At 44.8% G+C, this 18,017-nt stretch overlaps 1 protein-coding gene across 1 annotated transcript in view; it reads right to left on the bottom strand.

Moving 5' to 3' along the window:
- Window positions 1–2,872: 2,872 nt before the first annotated feature.
- The window catches only part of LZTFL1 (leucine zipper transcription factor like 1), a 282,737-nt gene continuing 267,592 nt past the window's right edge, over window positions 2,873–18,017 (bottom strand). The window contains exon 10 of the mRNA XM_069216332.1: window positions 2,873–6,701. Coding sequence (XP_069072433.1) covers window positions 6,683–6,701 — 19 coding nt within the window. The 3' untranslated portion in view covers window positions 2,873–6,682. The remainder of the gene's footprint in view (window positions 6,702–18,017) is intronic.

An 18,017-nucleotide genomic window follows, 5' to 3' on the forward strand; every position in this document is an offset into this window, starting at 1 on the left:
GGAGACTTGGGGGAACGCTAGGTGGAAGGAAATTTGTGGCTCCTCTCAGATTCCAGAACTTTCTGTCACTGAAATGTGAGGAAAACATGTTTTTTTAGCCAACATTTGAGGTTTGCAAAGGATTCTGGGTAACAGAACCTGGTCAGAGCCCCACAATTCACCCCATCTTGGATTCCCCTGGGTTTCTAGTTTTCAAAAATGCGCTGGTTTGCTAGGTTTCCCCAGGTGCCGGCTGAGCTAGAGGCCAAAATCCACAGGTAGGCCCTGTTTTCTATGAAAAAATGTGATGTGTCCAGGTTGTGTTTTGGGCCATTTCCTGTCGCGGGCGCTAGGCCTACCCACACAAGTGAGGTATCATTTTTATCGGGAGACTTGGGGGAACGCTGGGTGGAAGGAAATTTGTGGCTCCTCTTAGATTCCAGAACTTTCTGTCACCGAAATGTGAGGAACATGTGTTTTTTTAGCTAAATTTTGAGGTTTGCAAAGGATTCTGGGTAACAGAACCTGGTCCGAGCCCCGCAAGTCACCCCTCGTTGGATTCCCCTAGGTCTCTAGTTTTCAGAAATGCACAGGTTTGGTAGGTTTCCCTAGGTGCCGGCTGAGCTAGAGGCCAAAATCTACAGGTAGGCACTTCGCAAAAAACACCTCTGTTTTTTTCCAAAATTTAGGATGTGTCCACGTTGCGCTTTGGGGTGTTTCCTGTCGCCGGCACTAGGCCTACCCACACAAGTGAGGTATCATTTTTATCGGGAGACTTGGGGGAACGCTGGGTGGAAGGAAATTTGTGGCTCCTCTCAGATTCCAGAACTTTCGGGCACAGAAATGTGAGGAACATGTGTTTTTTTAGCCAAATTTTGAGGTTTGCAAAGGATTCTGGGTAACAGAACCTGGTCCGAGCCCCGCAAGTCACCCCTCCTTGGATTCCCCTAGGTCTCTAGTTTTCAGAAATGCACAGGTTTGGTAGGTTTCCCTAGGTGCCGGCTGAGCTAGAGGCCAAAATCTACAGGTAGGCACTTCGCAAAAAACACCTCTGTTTTTTTCCAAAATTTAGGATGTGTCCACGTTGCGCTTTGGGGTGTTTCCTGTCGCCGGCACTAGGCCTACCCACGCAAGTGAGGTATCATTTTTATCGGGAGACTTGGGGGAACGCTGGGTGGAAGGAAATTTGTAGCTCCTCTCAGATTCCAGATCTTTCTGCCACAGAAATGTGAGGAACATGTGTTTTTTTAGCCAAATTTTGAGGTTTGCAAAGGATTCTGGGTAACAGAACCTGGTCCGAGCCCCGCAAGTCACCCCTCCTTGGATTCCCCTAGGTCTCTAGTTTTCAGAAATGCACAGGTTTGGTAGGTTTCCCTAGGTGCCGGCTGAGCTAGAGGCCAAAATCTACAGGTAGGCACTTCGCAAAAAACACCTCTGTTGTCTTCCAAAAATTTGGATGTGTCCACGTTGCGCTTTGGGGCGTTTTCTGTCGCGGGCGCTAGGCCTACCCACACAAGTGAGGTATCATTTTTATCGGGAGACTTGGGGGAACATAGATTAGCAAAACAAGTGTTATTGCCCCTTGTCTTTCTCTACATTTTTTCCTTCCAAATATAGGAGAGTGTGTAAAAAAGACATCTATTTGAGAAAAGCCCTGTAATTCACATGCTAGTATGGTCACCCCGGAATTCAGAGATGTGCAAATAACCACTGCTCCTCAACACCTTATCTTGTGCCCTTTTTGGAAATACAAAGGTTTTCTTGATAGCAATTTTTTACTCTTTATATTTCAGCAAATGAATTGCTGTATACCTGGTATAGAATGAAAACGCACGTCAGGGTGCAGCTCATTTATTGGCTCTGGGTTCCTCGGGTTCTTGATGAACCTACAAGCCCTATATATCCCCGCAACCAGAGGAGTCCAGCAGACGTAACGGTATATTGCTTTCGATAATCTGACATTGCAGGAAAAAGTTACAGAGTAAAACGTAGAGAAACATTTATGTTTTTTTCACCTAAATTTCAATATTTTTCTTTTTCAGTTGTTATTTTCTGTTGGAAACCCTTGTAGGATCTACACAAATGACCCCTTGCTGAATTCAGAATTTTGTCTACGTTTCAGAAATGTTTAGGTTTCTGGGATCCAGCATTGGTTTCATGCCCATTTCTGTCATTGACTGGAAGGAGGCTGAAAGCACAAAAAATTGCAAAAATGGGGTATGTCCCAGAAAAATGCCAAAATTGTGTTGAAAAATTGGGTTTTCTGATTCAAGTCTGCCTGTTCCTGAAAGCTGGGAAGCTGCTGAGTTTAGCACCGCAAACCCTTTGTTGATGCCATTTTCAGGGGAAAAACCACAAGCCTTCTTCTGCAGCCACTTTTTCCAATTTTTTTGAAAAAAACAAAATTTTCCCTGTATTTTGGCCAATTTCTTGGCCTCTTTCAGGGGAACCCACAAAGTCTGGGTACCTCCAGAATCCCTAGGATGTTGGAAAAAAAGGACGCAAATTTGGCTTGGTTAGCTTATGTGGACAAAAAGTTATGCGGGCCTAAGCGCGAACTGCCCCAAATAGGCAAAAAAAGGCCTGGCACAGGAGGGGGGAAAAGGCCTGGCAGCGAAGGGGTTAAGCAATCTAAATCCATCACTAAGCTGAATCACATTTTTTCCTGCGCCTTCAAAGTCTCCTATCTTGGAGAGCTCTTGAAAGGTTACCTGTAGTGTCAGATAATAATACTGTATGACACTGAACCAGCCATTCCCATCTATGATGCATGTGCTCTTTTTCTAAGGACAGTTATTTTATTATTTTGAGTTTTATAAAGCGTGAACCTAACCCATGGGTTGCAGAGCGCTGTACATAACCAGATCCCGTTTCATAACATTCAATATCAAGCTTCATAAATTATCACATTTAATAACATTCAAAGTTCTGCAACATAAGAATACAACAAACAAGTAAAAAGGTTATTTTCCTCGTCACCCACTATGAATGCTCCCACTTCAGTAAAGCCTACTATAGTAATGGCTATAACTAGTCCCCAGGCTACACTGTGGCATCTTCTATCTAATGACTAATGGGTAACCGAAGTCCATTAAGACTACTGTGGAGCGCTGCATTGTTTCCATACAACATAAAATAAATGAATGACAAATGCAGCCAGAGGGGAAGAGCCCTTTCGGAGACTCTCACTTATAACATATGCTCTACATTAAAAAAACGAAAATTGGCATTTTTATATAAAATAAAATGCTTAAGACTCAACTCCACCCTAAATCAAGTTCCAAAATATGGAGCAAATGATTACAATGGTGACGATCTTCTAGTCCAGTGCTCCATATTCCGTTCGTATGGCTCTGATATAACCCGAGGCTTGAGCAATTTTAGAGGATGGATTTCACACTGTGCATTTGTCACAGAAGACAATGATGGTGAGCCCCAACGGTGCTGCATAACGAGCTTTTCTGACTTTTCTCTATGACATTTAAGACAATCACTATACTCTTGTTCAAAGACCTTCCACCATTTGGGCCCCATGCGCGTTGTAACCAAACTCTTATGGTTTCATGAGCCTTCTGAAGCAAACCTAAAAAGATACACAAACAGTAACCAAAACAAAATCACCAGGAAAAGTAATAAAATTATTTCCCCTTTTCTAGAGCTGTATAAAAACATTTTCTGGCAATGGGTTCGATTGACTTGTATGGTAGAAAAACTTTATGCCACATCTTTCAGTAAATAATTGGCAGAAGCACAGAAAGTGATTTTTTTTTTTAAAATGGATGGATGTGACATATAACGTGCCACAGAAATTGCCTGATGGTTGTATTTCTGGTCACAGTAACGTGCAGCTACAAGTCTGCTCATTAAACAGCAAGCGTGTAGAGACAAAGGATCAGACTCTTCACTCACTGCATGTGACACGCATCGGCATTTATCGAGCATTTATCCAGCAATCAAGGGCGAAACGTATAATGTAAAACATGAGAACCATTAGAATGAGCTCTCATCAGGCCTATGTTCAGGAAACACTGCCGCCCCCCCCCCCCCCCCCCAAAAAAACACCTCCCCGCTTGACATAACATTTTGGCCCAGTGGCAATACCGGAAAGAGATTATGCAACGATTACCTGCGATTCAAACGAAAACATCAACGTCTTTGGGCAGTAATCCCCAAACACTGAGCACAGACCCTTCCTGAGCAGGCACTTCTAGTATAGTATCAGCTGTGCCAGTATACAAGGTCCCACGGATCTGCTTTTAAAGAGTCTTCTTTGGGATTATAAATGGCTCTGCTCCCTATAATTGTTACGGGACACCTGTAAAAATACAATCCGCTGCCTTAAGCTAGTAGGTTTTCTATGCTGTGTGCATTATGAGAAGGTCCCCCATGTGCAGAGAAAAAACGCGGGCAGGAAAGGCAGAGCCAAACGACTCCCGAAGTGAGGGGGCTGGCGAGGCAGCAGGAAAAGCCAGGCAGGAGTAAAAGCCTGGGAACGGGGCGCAGCAGCGGTTGGCCAATTGCTGTGCTCCAGAACGTTTTAACAAAAGGCCCGGTGGTTACCGAGCCACCAAGAACTGGACTGCAGCAGCAACCCACCATTGCCATATTTGGGAATGGGTGGGGGGCCAATCAGTCAACCCATAAAAGCACAGTGAAACAAGAGGAAAAGTCACTCTGCCCAATGGCAGGGGAGGGAGGAGCGCAACAATGACCAGCTAAGGCGGTTGGGCACGGCACTTGCAGCCCAGGTAAAGCCATATGGCACCCAAAGGGACTTGGCAGCAAGAGAAGCTGAGCCGCCGACATAGCTGAAGACCCTAGAGCAGGAGTCTCCAAACATTTTAATGCTGCGCTCCCCCTAGTTGAAAATAAAAATCATTGCCCCCCACCCAGAATTTTTCAAAATTATTTTATAAAGATGGCAATGTTTAAATATGTCTAGACCTATTTAAACATTACAGTTAAGTACTATTGCCTTGTTAAAAACGCAATAACATGCTTCTGCTTTAAACAAAGGCCTGTTATCTGTATAATGCTTCTTTTGGCCAGAGTCTGGCGCCCCCCCCCTGGGATCACTTGAGGTCGCCCCCCAGTTTGAAGACCTCTGCCCTAGAGAGTCATGATACATAAGCGGCTGTGCAACTTAACGGATGAACAGCAGACCAAGAAGGAAGGAAGGGACTTGATAATTAGCTAGCTTAGAAATGGTTAGACAACATGGGTCATAGGTATGACCACTTGTGGAATGTGCGATGAACCACGTGATGATATTGTAAGGTACAATACACTGCGGCCGTTGCACGTCTAGGACGGGTTTGGCTGATCGAGCTTGTGACGAGCATACACAACAACTGAGTCTAACATTCAATATACGCTGTTCCAAGTCTCAGAACAGACTATGCAAACTCTTGCATGCGTTCTTGCACACAACAGCAGGCCCCAAACGAGGGTGAAGCTCTGAACCTCAAGTTTGAAATATCCAGACTTGGCACCTCGCTGAGTTTGACGTTTGCGAGCTTCTGCCAACTCTGTCCCCAGAAGGAGTTTTCAGCATAAATAGAAGCTTGCGTGAAAGAGCTTTTTCTGAGACGTTTTTCGGCACAATACGTCGTCCCCTACAAGTGAAGTCTTCTCCCACTAATGCTTCTACTCTGCAAGCACTGCGGAGTTCACAATGGTTTTTTGGGATAAACTTTTGCAACTTATCGCACCTCCGCAGCAAACGTGACGCTTCAGTGACACAACTTTGTATATTATTTGTATACAGTAAGGCGAGTAATGGATGAGACGCCATTCTAAATGTCCCCCTAACAATTCGCGTCGACACTAACAAAGCGAGTGAACTGTAACATTTAAACTCTCGCACGATTCTATTTTACTAATACATTAAAGAGACCAAAACCCAGGGACCTTCTTTGTGGTTGCAGTAAACACCATTTTACTTTCCAGGGCTTACTTTCTCAACATATCTCTGCAAACGAGTGGATCAAACCTCTGAGACCAAGAAAGGTTTCAATTAATTTATGTTGGTCAAACAAAACCCGCCACCCCCACCAACGTATTTGAAAAGATATGGTAGTAAGTAAAATAATTCGTACTCTTTTAGATAAACACCCGATAATGTTTGATTTACTAAATATTCTAAAATGAATAAATATTTTAAACTCCGTTATTGCTATCCGAAGGGCGATAATGTTGTTTGTAAATGCACCATGGAGTTTCAGAATAAAGAGTAGCTAGTTTTCACAACGCCTTGGCTTCACAGCGTGCATGGAGCACCCAAAAGACATGCGTACTGTAAAAAACATTTGCTTAGGTGCACATTCTGAAACAAAATTGTCACTAGGAAACTCTCCATACAAAGCAATGAATATGACACCTCGCATTTTCAGTACTACACATGTCAAAACATTTTTTTCCGATAAGTTTCAGTTTTTGTTAGCAAAAATAAATATTCTCAGGTGCATTTTTTTAATCCCGCGCTCATAATTTTGAGGTTTTATAGAATTATCAAATCGTGCTTCACACTTTTGTTGTAAGGTTGAATAAAAAGTATATTTTCATTAACATAAGGTAGGCTTTAAGGTTTGAATAATAGAAATATAAAAGAAAACAGAATCCCATAAAGTGTGCCGCCCGATAATTCAGCAGTCTTGGGATCCTTTATATGGCAGCTTTCTTCAAACATGTACCTTCCTTTACTTCAATCCTCAGGCTCATATCTACAAAAAAGCAAAAGTCAAATAAGCAAAACTGGGTGGCAAATGTTACGACTTCAAAAATATTAAAGTGACCTGCTGCCCTGGCGCGTATTAGACACAATTTAGTTCATCTACTGTTAACTATGGGCAATACATTATTTATGGAAGAACTGAGGCAGCCAATAGGTTTGATTTTTGTACAGCGCATACACGCAACACACATGGACAAGCAAATACAACGAGGCTGTTACAGGCCTACACACAAGATAAACCAATTCACAAAAAACTTAGTCACGCAAATGCAGGCACGATAAAATGTTCACATAGCTACCAAGTGTTCACGTGTCACTTGTGGCACCTTCACTCAGTGTAGGTTTTTGCACAAAAGTATTCTGCATGCTGGGATTTTTAACCAAATACAATTTTTAACCAAAGATAAAAGCAAAACTACAAGTCTCAGAAATTCGTTAAAAAAAAAAAAAAAAAACTCCCAGAAGTTAAAGATTGACATAAAAGATTTCACAGCCACAAACAACGTGAAAATGATAACTAAAAAAGTTTGTTTTGCCGAAATATACACCAACCCACACAGACTACCAAATAATTTGTATCAATGCAGCCACAAAATGTTTACCAGCTCCAACATTAAGTACTTACTCTCTGTTGGAAATTGGGTCTATAGTTGGCAGAGGTATACACCCTTGTCCAAGTAGGGACCACAATCCTAGACAGGGTAAGTCACAACACAATCCAAATTATCGTGTGCTCACCCTCTGGTGGCTTGGCACAGGACAGACAGGCTTAACTTAGAAGGCAATGTGTAAAGTATTTGTGCAATAACTCAGTGAAAACACCACAAAGGTACTCCACTCTAAGAAAATAGATATTTATATGAATACAAAAATCAAAACGACACAAATCCAATATGCACAAGTCAAGATATCACATTTAAAAGCATTCAATGAGTTTCAATCCTCAAGAATCAGTGGTTATATCCTTGTAACACACAGTACCTGGGATGTGTCAAAAATAACGCCGCACGGGGTCACAGACGAAGAAATGTGTTGAAAAATAAGGTGTTGCGTCAGATTTTCTGGCGCTGCACAGATGGCGCGTTATTTCTTTTCACGCTGCAAGGTGATGAGTCAATTTCCAGGGGTGCAGCCTTGGTTTCTCGCTGCGGTGTGGGGATATTTTGACGGCTAGGGATGATGCATTGAAATTCCTTGACGCGCTGGTATGAAGGAGCAGGCGCTGCAGTGATCTGTTAGGCAATGTGGTGATTTTTCAGCCACGGGGCAGGTGCTGTGTCGAGTTCCGCAGGCGTTGTGTCGATTTTCAGATGCACAGGAATTTTCTTCTCTTGGGTAAAGTATTTGTGACCCTGAGACTTGAGAACAGGAGGCAAGCTGACTTAAAGCCCTTGGAGAGCACTTGTGGGGAAGGCAGAGTCCTTCCAGCAGAGTCAGGGGCCAGCAGGCAGCAGGGCAACAAGCAGAGCAGCAGTCCTTCTCAGCAAATCAGTCCAGATGAGGCCTATGGGCAGCTAGGCAGTCCCTCTGACATAGTCCAGTTGCAGGTTGAGAATGTCTGATTTGGTGGGGGTCAAAGACCCATTATATATACACACCCAAAAATGCCTTTGAAGTGGGGGTAAACTTCAAAGAGTGGTTTTGAAGTACAAGTTCCCCCTTTAAACCGAGCCCTGTCTGCCAGGATCCCTGTGGGGGGTTATCAGTCCTTTGTTTGAGGGCAGGCCACTGGCCTTTGAAGTGCAAGAGAGAGCCCCTCCATTCTTCCTGCCCAAGGAGACCCTTTCAGTATGCAAATTAATGCAGATGTGCCTGAGTGTCCTGTATTTATGGCTGTCTGGATGGAATGCACAAAGGGAGCTGTCAACCAGCACAGACCAGACGTGTATTGGAGACAGGCTGTAAGGCAGCGATAGTAGTAAATGCAGAGAAAAGCCTACTTTCTAAAAGTTGTTTTTTTTTACAAGACAACATTGATCCATCAGGAAAAGAGAACATTTTACATAAAAGAAAAATTACAAAAACCCTTATTCCTATCACCTAGCATAGATATAAACAATCATTTGAAACCCATCTTTTATTTTATATGCAAAATATATTCTATAATCATACTCAGAATTCATAAAAATCCCCTACCATATCAACACAAAAGAAAAGAAGCACAGGAGAAGTGCAAAACAATTTTTGTAATTTTTATTTTTTTATAAAGTTTTCGCTTTTCCTGATGGCTCAATGTTGTCTTGTAAAATGATTTACCCAGATCCTTTGGGTTCTTTATGGGTTACCCTGTGTGGTTTGTAATATACACTTTCTAGAAGTGACATCTCTAAAATAGTAATATTAAATCCAACGTCACCAGTAAGCAGGATTTTCTTTTACCATTCTGGCCATAGTAAACATGACAGGGTTACTCCTTTCAGACCAAAATTAATCACTTAAAAGTATGAAAGGGAAGGGCAGGGCAGTTCTAATGCTGGTCAATGACAGTAGTGAGAAACAGATTTGTGAGTTAATTGGTACCAGGACATGTAAAACACATAAGTACATGTCCTGCGTTTTACTTACATAGCACCCTGCCCTATGGGTTACCTAGGGCCTACCTTAGGGGTGACTTATATGTAGAAAAAGAGGAGTTTAAGGCTTGACATGTAGTTTGAAATGCCAAATCGAAGTGGCAGTGAAACTGCACACACAGGCTTTGCAATGGCAGGCCTGAGACATGGTTAAGGGGCTACTTATGTTGGTGGCACAATCAGTGCTGCAGGCCCACTAGCACCATTTAACTTACAGGCCCTTGGCACATCTAGTGCATTTTACTATGGACTTACAGGTACATTAAATATGCCAATTGGGTATGAGTTAATGTTACCATGTTTTAGGGAGAGAACACATGCACTTTAGCACTGGTTAGCAGTGGTAAAGTACCCAGAGTCCTAAAGCCAATACAAATGAGGTCAGAAAACAAGGAGGAGGAAGGCAAACATTTTGGGGTGACCTTTCAGAGAGGGACATTTTCCAACCCTCCCCAAGTATGCTGGAAATGGAGTAGGAATAATAAATTAGCCAAATTAAAATATAACATAAGTTTTTATCTGTATTTAGTTCCTAAATTCAGCCAACCATTTTAGGCAGGTATCCAGCACAGTGTAAATGTTGCAAATGTATAGTTTGGAGACTAAATATTATAAAATAATTGTTTGCAGTCTATATTTTCACATGGAACCACAACCGCTAGACCCACACGGAAATACACCTAGAGAGATGGAGGAAACATGAAGTGAGTTGGCTTTTGAAGAGAAAGTTTCCATATTCTCCACAAAACATGTATTTTGAGTATATGGCGTTGACAATTTTGCATATTTTCGCTACTTGCTTTCTAAGGAACTGAATACATTTAAACACAAATAAGCCTGCTATGTGCATATTTTTCAATTCTTTCATCCTGTTGGGCAATCAAGTGTTTCAGTCAGCCTTTGCTTACATTTACCTGCATTAAATCTTTGCTGCAGATGGTTTCCAATGGAAGCCATTACACAACACACAGGACTGGATTCCTGTCTGCTCAGATACAAGCGCAAAAAAAACAAAATTCACTTTGTGAGACAGTGGCTTATTAGTTGGGATGGACCTGTGTCAAGCATAAGTAATAACGTCAATTTAAACCTGAGCTCAATCCCTTATAGCTATGGCTCTGTGCAGACAGGCTCAACTTAGAGAAAAAGCGTAAGGCATTTAGAAGTACCAAATCAGTTAAAAAGTCAAAAACACAACACAATCCCACACCAATTTAGAACAAGCCAGTAAAATGTAATCAACAAAATGAAAACCAAAGTGCAATAAGTGGAACTGGACATATGATTTCCTAAAGATTTAAGTGGAAAATTTGGCAAAAAGTGCAAAGCACCAATGCTAGTCAATGGTCGTGATATGAGGCTGAAGGCAATGGAGCGTGGGTTGGATACAGCTGAAAAATTAGCCCCAATAGGGCCCGGAAGTAGGGAAGTTCGAAAAAGTTTCTAATTCACAACCTGAAAAAGGACTGTCTTTTCTGAGGAAAAACTCTTCTCCATGTGAGGCAAACCTGAAATTCAATCAGACCCTGTGGACCCTGTAGGAAATTAGGTAAAAAGTTGGGAGCAATGTCGGGCCTGCACAAGTCAGAGGTCCACAATTTTGCATTACTGGAAACCAAGCACCCATTTTAGCACTTGATTGTCTCAGTGTAGCAATGCACAGCAGTCTAAGGTTTACTCAGGAAAGGTATTGTGGGTTAGTAATCACCATTTGCTGGCACGCAATAACACAAAAAAATGATTTTCCAGTAAAAAATTTTTAGAAAAAGGAAGGTACATTTATTATACACATACTACTAAATACTACACATTAATTTATAAGAATATATATATACAGCAGATTGAAAATACCTTATATGACACCAAAATCCCTTTTGAACCCAAAAGGTCAGGACCAACAAAATCACAGTATCCCCCTCACCTATACAAAATAGCAAATAACAATATAAGGGAGAATCACTTTAGATAAACAGGCCTATTGGCTTTATCAAGGGTTCACCATATTACAAGAATAACAAACTTTTTTTTTAATGTTTATTTATGATTTATTGTGCATAGAACAAGACAACATATGACAAAACAAAACAAGACAGCCTGAATATCTAGGCGCAAAAACATGTCTAAGTCCAAGTTTTGCACAATTCCTGGGCACCACCTAGAAAAAGGAATAGCAATTTAGTCATAGGTTCATGAGCCATAACAAGGCTCCCCACAGATCATTAGTGGCCCCAGTCTCCGCAGAATTGGCACAACTGCCACTAAACAGTCTCAAAGCGACACACCAGGTATCTATCAGGCTATAACAACTACCAAACTCGCAAATAAAAAGAAAAAGAGAGAAACAGGAAAGAAGGCAGGCAGAAGAAGAGCACAGAAGTGCCTATACCAAATCAATGTCACATTTCCCACACCCCCTGCGAGACAGCTAAGGCACACCAAACTCCTAGCTGTGCATTTAGTTACAAAATACCATCTCAGCCATCCTTCAAGGCATACAGATAAGCACACAGTGGAGCCCAAATATCTCTAGGTCGAGAACCCTCCGGGGTCAGCTCCCAAAAAAATCATCAGCTGCTCTTGACAAAAGGAGGCGTCGGGCAGCCAATCAGAGCCCCGAGGGGCCCGACCCCGACCCCAGCACATCGCAACTCTGCGCTTAGCTTGCAACAAAAGAAGGCTCACCAACTGTCTGTGAGGCCGCCGCACCTCGTCCACACATCCCAGCAACGCTAGTCTAGGAGAAAAGGGCAACTCCAGTCCGGTCATTTCCTCAATTATCCTCATGACCTCCATCCAGAAGACACGCACCTCGGGGCACTCCCACGCTAGATGCAAGAAACCAGTTTCGGGCACCCGACACCGCTCATAACTGGCATCAGCATGCAAGCCCATCGAATAAAGGCCTTTAGGGGTATAATATGAGCGGTGCAGGAATTTAAAGTGAATCAGGCAGAGCCTGTAATTAGGGGATAGTGTTCTCATATGCGCACAGCATCCTCGCCACATCTGCTCAGATATAGGCTCACCCACATCCACCTCACAACTCACTCCAGCAGACGAACCAAGATCACCTCGCTGCTCCTGCATACAGTTGTACAATTTAGTAATAAGTTTACACGGCGACTGAGCTCCGTACAGGGCCTCCAAGGCCCGACACTCTAATGGAGGGTCGGTAAGTCCAGAAAATCGCGCCCGCAACATTGCGCGGACACGGAGCACGTACAGCTGCTGCAGCGCAGTAGAGCATCAACCCTCTAACACATTCCCAATGGAGATCAATCGCCCATTCTCAAACCAATCCCCCAAGGTAACCAACCCAGAATCCCGAAGAAAGTCGCACAGTGGCCTATCTCAGAACATCTCAAGATCCGCGACTGAAAGAACTGACAGCGAAGATGCAAAGGCAGCGCTCGCCCCGGAGCGACGCAGCAGTACCGTCCAGGCCCGAGTGGTGCATGCCACCGTATCAATCCCACGAGGGCGAGAAGAACCGGCCCGGAATCGAGTCAAATCGTCTGGCCACACTGAGCCGCTCTCAGGTGCAAGATGCGGCAAGTATCGGATTGGCCGCAGCCAGTAGTACTCGAAGTGCGCCTGAGCACAAAAATAGTAGAGCTCCAGATCCGGGGCAGCAAGGCCACCCAGCTCAAAAGGCAGCATCAGCTTCTCCCAGGAAATACGAGGTTGCCCCCGGCCCAAACCAAGCGTATCAGAGCCGAACGAAGCCGACGGAGAAAACTGGCCAGGAACGAGAGCGTGAGGTTAACAAACAGATATAGAAATTTTGGCAGGATCACCATTTTCACAATCGCAATGCGTGCAATCAGCGAGAGCGGTAAGGTGCGCCACGCCTCAACTTTCTCCTCAAGCCATGACAGCGCCTTGCCATAATTGGCCAACCAGAGGGCATCCACATCACAGCTCAGCCAGATTCCCAAATATCGAAATGGCCCATCCGCCCATTCAATTGGGTACTTGGAGGGGAATCTCATCATCCCGTGGATAGCGGCAGCACCACCGACTTGGACCAAATAATCTTGATCCCTGAAAAGGAACCGAAATGAGCTATTTCATCTAACAGAACATCCAGATTTTCACGCGGCTCCCGAATGTACAGCGCAATATCGTCCGCATACATGGATATCAGACTCGACCACTGCCTGTAAGGCAAACCCCTATCCCCATGATGCTGCCGCAACCACGCCGAAGAGGCTCCATCGCCACAGCAAAGAGCAATGGGGACAAAGGACACCCCTGGCGAGTTCCGCAGGCCACCGGAAAGGAGTCAGAAATAGACCCACTTAGTCGCAGTCTAGCAGTGGGAGAAGAAGGAATGGTTTCTTACCTGTAACTCCAGTTCTCTCGTAGGGGTATTTCCATGATAGTCATAAGCACTGAATAGTTCCGCGCGCCTGCGGGGACCCCGGAGCACTGTTGTGTAGTATATTCTTAAGTGCAATCATCAGCTCCTTGACAAAAAAGGTCTGTGAAAAACACTTAAGAATAACAATGTGCAGCCTATGTGAACAGCTACACAAGCCAAAATTGTTAGAAGAAAAAACAGTTGTAGTGTAAATTTCACGTTTAAACCTCTATTTATTCTATAAATACATAAATAAATACATTCTCATATTTTATTTACACCTCTCATGAGAATAAAACAATGTAGGGCAGTGTAGCCCATAGGCTGCCATTATACAGAATGAAAATAGAGCTGTGCCTTTAAGAAAGTAAAGTCTTCCTGTTTCCCATCATGCACAGCAAAAGGCAGTTGCCTCAGTTCTTTTTTGGAGGCTATTAACCTGACATGAAGAAAAACAAAACATTTGTTGGAGTACCAACCTCCATAATATTCATATTCTATGTCAACTCCACCGGGGAGGAGGGAGGGTTGCTTATGACTATCATGGAAATACCCCTACGAGAGAACTGGAGTTACAGGTAAGAAACCATTCCTTCTCTCGTAGGGGATTTCCATGTATAGTCATAAGCACTGAATAGAGTAGGAGGGGGAATCAAAGATTCAGGGCTTAGACGTGGGAGCTTGTCGAGGTGTCTGGGTCTGAGGTGTTGAACGACCCCTTGTCGACCTTCTGGAGAAGCCCCTCTGATGTTGCTGCTGTTGCTGTTGCTGAGGGCGTGAAGACGTCCAATGTGGAGCCTGATACCTGTGGGTGAACAGTCTTCTTTGATATGGGCGGAATCCTTTTCGCTGTTCCTTAGGTCGCTCCATGCCTACCGCTTTCAGGGTATCCAGCTCCGACTTCATTCTGGCCATCTCATCATCGGCATGAGAGCCGAACAAAGTGGAGCCTGAGAAAGGCAGGTTCTGTATCCTCTGCTGTGCTTCGGGTTTAAGCGATGTAAGCCGCAGCCATGCATGTCTCCTGAGCGCTATACCATGAGCATAGTTATGTGCGGATAGTGTTGAAGAATCCGCCGCAGCACTTATAATCTGGTTAGAAACCATAGCTCCCTCGCTCACGACCTCTAGGAAATCTTCCCTTTTGTCCCTAGGGAGATGCTCCGCGAACTGCAGTATAGAGTCCCAGAGGGATCGATCATATCTCTCTAATAAAGCAGTGGCACTGGCTGCTTTCATGGTGATGGATGCCGTCGAGCATACTTTTCTTCCTGCAGCATCGATCTTTCTGCTCTCTTTGTCTGGGGGAGCAGAGGAAGACGGTGACGTTGAATGCGATTTCTTCGCTGCCACTATAACTACCGAGTCTGGTACTGGGTCCGACCTCAAGAATAGAGGATCTTGCTCTGGTGGACGGTACTTTTTAATGAGTCTGGAAGGAGCAGACTTTGTTGTAGCCGGCGTGAGAAAAATGTCCATTGCTGGCTCAATAAGACCCGGAACCAGTGGAAGTAAAGGTCGTGAAGATGTCCTTTGATGCAAGGTCTCAAAGATCACTGATGTCGATGGGGCCGGAGCTGCTAGCGGGATATTCAGCTTGGTTGCCCCTCTTACTAAGACCTCCTGAAAAGTGTTGACATCATCTATGGGAGACACTCTTGGGGACGGTGAGTCCGATAAGGTTGGAGAGTAGTCTCGTGTGGACGATGAAGAATGTCCATGATGTGATTCCTGACGACGGTGCCTAGAGGTAGATGTACGCCTCGAGGAATAACCAGAACGCCCTGCAGATCGCGTTGGAGTCCTCGGAACAGGTTCTGGAGGAGGCGCCGGAAGAAGAGCCGTAGGTGTTACCGGCGTCTGTGGTAACGGCGACTGCCTTTGCGAGAGCTGTGGCGATGCTGGAAGTAGGATAAGCGAGGCCGAGGATTCCGAGGTTGTATAAACCCTTCTAGGCCTCTTAGATGGTCTTCTCGACGTCGAAGCACTCCTCGACGTCGAACTGCGGTGACGGCGAGTGCCTCTAGATGTCGACTCGTCTCGCCGCTGAGAACCTCTCGACGACGAACCTCGACGTCGGTGCAGTGATGGTGAACGCCTCCGACGGCGAACACTCTCTCTCGACGGCGATCTCCCTCGCCGTGTCGACGGCGAGCCCGACTCGGATCTCCTTGACGTTGACTGTGTTCGCCGTGTCGACGGCGACCCAGATCCTCTCGACGTCGGGTGTCTTCGCCGCCTCGACGGCGAAATAGCTGTCGACGGCGAACGATGCCTTTTTCTCGCCGGCGAAGCACTCCTCGACGGCGAACATGTTGGCGCCGTTCCCTGCTTCGACGTCGACGCTCTCGACGTCGTCGGAGATCTATGTCGTTTTTCAGCAGGTCTGGAAGGAGTCATGGAGGAAACAGGTTGAGCCCTGGTAGAAGTCTGACCTTCTCCTCGCTCTGTAGTGGAATGGCCACTTTTTCTCCTGTCCTCTCTCGCCTGAAGTCGGATCTTCTCTCTATCACGAAGGGTTCTTCTAGAGAAGGTTTTACAAATGTCACACGACTCCGGTTTGTGGCTGGATGGAAGACAAATTATACAGACCCTATGTGGATCTGTTTTAGCCTTCTTTCTTCCACAAGAAGGACATTTATCAAAAAGTGAAGGCATTTCTAACTAGAAAAAACCTCCAAATTCTGTCAGAATTTAACAGAAATCAGTAGAAAATGATCACTCAAAGGAAAAAACGTCGAGTGAAAATGAAATTCAGAAGATATTTCAATGAATTTCTGTCACAAAAGCTTTTGTGAGGTAGAGCTCAATGCTTCAGGGTCCTGTCAGCAGGAGCCGGAAAAAAAGAACTGAGGCAACTGCCTTTTGCTGTGCATGATGGGAAACAGGAAGACTTTACTTTCTTAAAGGCACAGCTCTATTTTCATTCTGTATAATGGCAGCCTATGGGCTACACTGCCCTACATTGTTTTATTCTCATGAGAGGTGTAAATAAAATATGAGAATGTATTTATTTATGTATTTATAGAATAAATAGAGGTTTAAACATGAAATTTACACTACAACTGTTTTTTCTTCTAACAATTTTGGCTTGTGTAGCTGTTCACATAGGCTGCACATTGTTATTCTTCAGTGTTTTTCACAGACCTTTTTTGTCAAGGAGCTGATGATTGCACTTAAGAATATACTACACAACAGTGCTCCGGGGTCCCCGCAGGCGCGCGGAACTATTCAGTGCTTATGACTATACATGGAAATCCCCTACGAGAGAATATAACAGTCTGATCAATTTCACAAAACGAGCACTCAGTCCCACTCTAGCCAGCAGCGCAAACATATATTCCCACGCCAGAGAGTCGAAAGCCTTGGTAGCATCCAAAAAACACCACAGCTGCTTCCTCCCCGATCCCCCGCTTGCCGACCACCGCAAAGAGCGTGCGCAGATGATGAGACGTGGATCTACCCGGCACAAACCCAGACTGATCCGGAACACCAGCTTCGGAAGCAGCGGCTGCAACTGCGCCGCAATCATTTTGGCCAGAATTTTAGTATCGATGTTGATCATGGAAAGTTGACGATACGAATCACAGCTGTGCGGGTCCTTGCCAGGTTTGGGTATCGTGACAATGAGAGCCTCACGGAGAGAGGCAGGAAGGATCCCAGCCTCCATGGACTCCGCATACACCTCCAAGAGGTAAGGTGAGAGAATATCTGAGTATTCCTTGTAAAACGCAGGAGTTAAACCATCCAGCCCAGGTGACTGGCCACTTGGCAGACTACGAATTGCCGCAACAACCTCCTCTACCGAGAAAGGGTTGTCAAAGTAAGCACGATGAGCGTCATCGAACCAGATGAGAGCAATGTCAGAAAAATAAGCCTGAGCAGCAGAAGCGTCTAAATCCACTGGTTCGGCATACTAACTAGCAAAAAACTGGGTGAAAGCCTGAATCACAGCTTGCGTCCCTACAACACGCTCGCCACTAGGGCCATCAATCTCAGTAACATAACAACTGGCCCATGGTCTGCACAGCATGTTCGCCAATGTCCGACCAGCCCTCTCTCCCTCACCATATTGCCACGCCCGGGCGCCCGCCCCAAAAACCAAAGCTCCAGAAGCACGGCCTCTTCATACTTAGACATTTCAATCTGCAGTTCTGCAAGGACCGCGCCTGACCAGTTTGTCACCAACCTGCGATCCAGATCCACTATCCGCCCCTCCAGATCCGTCAGCTCACGAGGCAGCACCCACAATACCCCGTGCTGTTTAGAGAGGCACACCCCACGGATAACCACCTTAAACGTCTCCCATATGGTGCCAGCCGAGTTCACCCACCCACAGTTGTCTGCAAAGAAATGGAGTATGGCCTCA

This window comes from Pleurodeles waltl, chromosome 2_1, assembly GCF_031143425.1.
Source record: "Pleurodeles waltl isolate 20211129_DDA chromosome 2_1, aPleWal1.hap1.20221129, whole genome shotgun sequence".
NCBI classification, from domain to species: Eukaryota; Metazoa; Chordata; class Amphibia; order Caudata; family Salamandridae; genus Pleurodeles; species Pleurodeles waltl.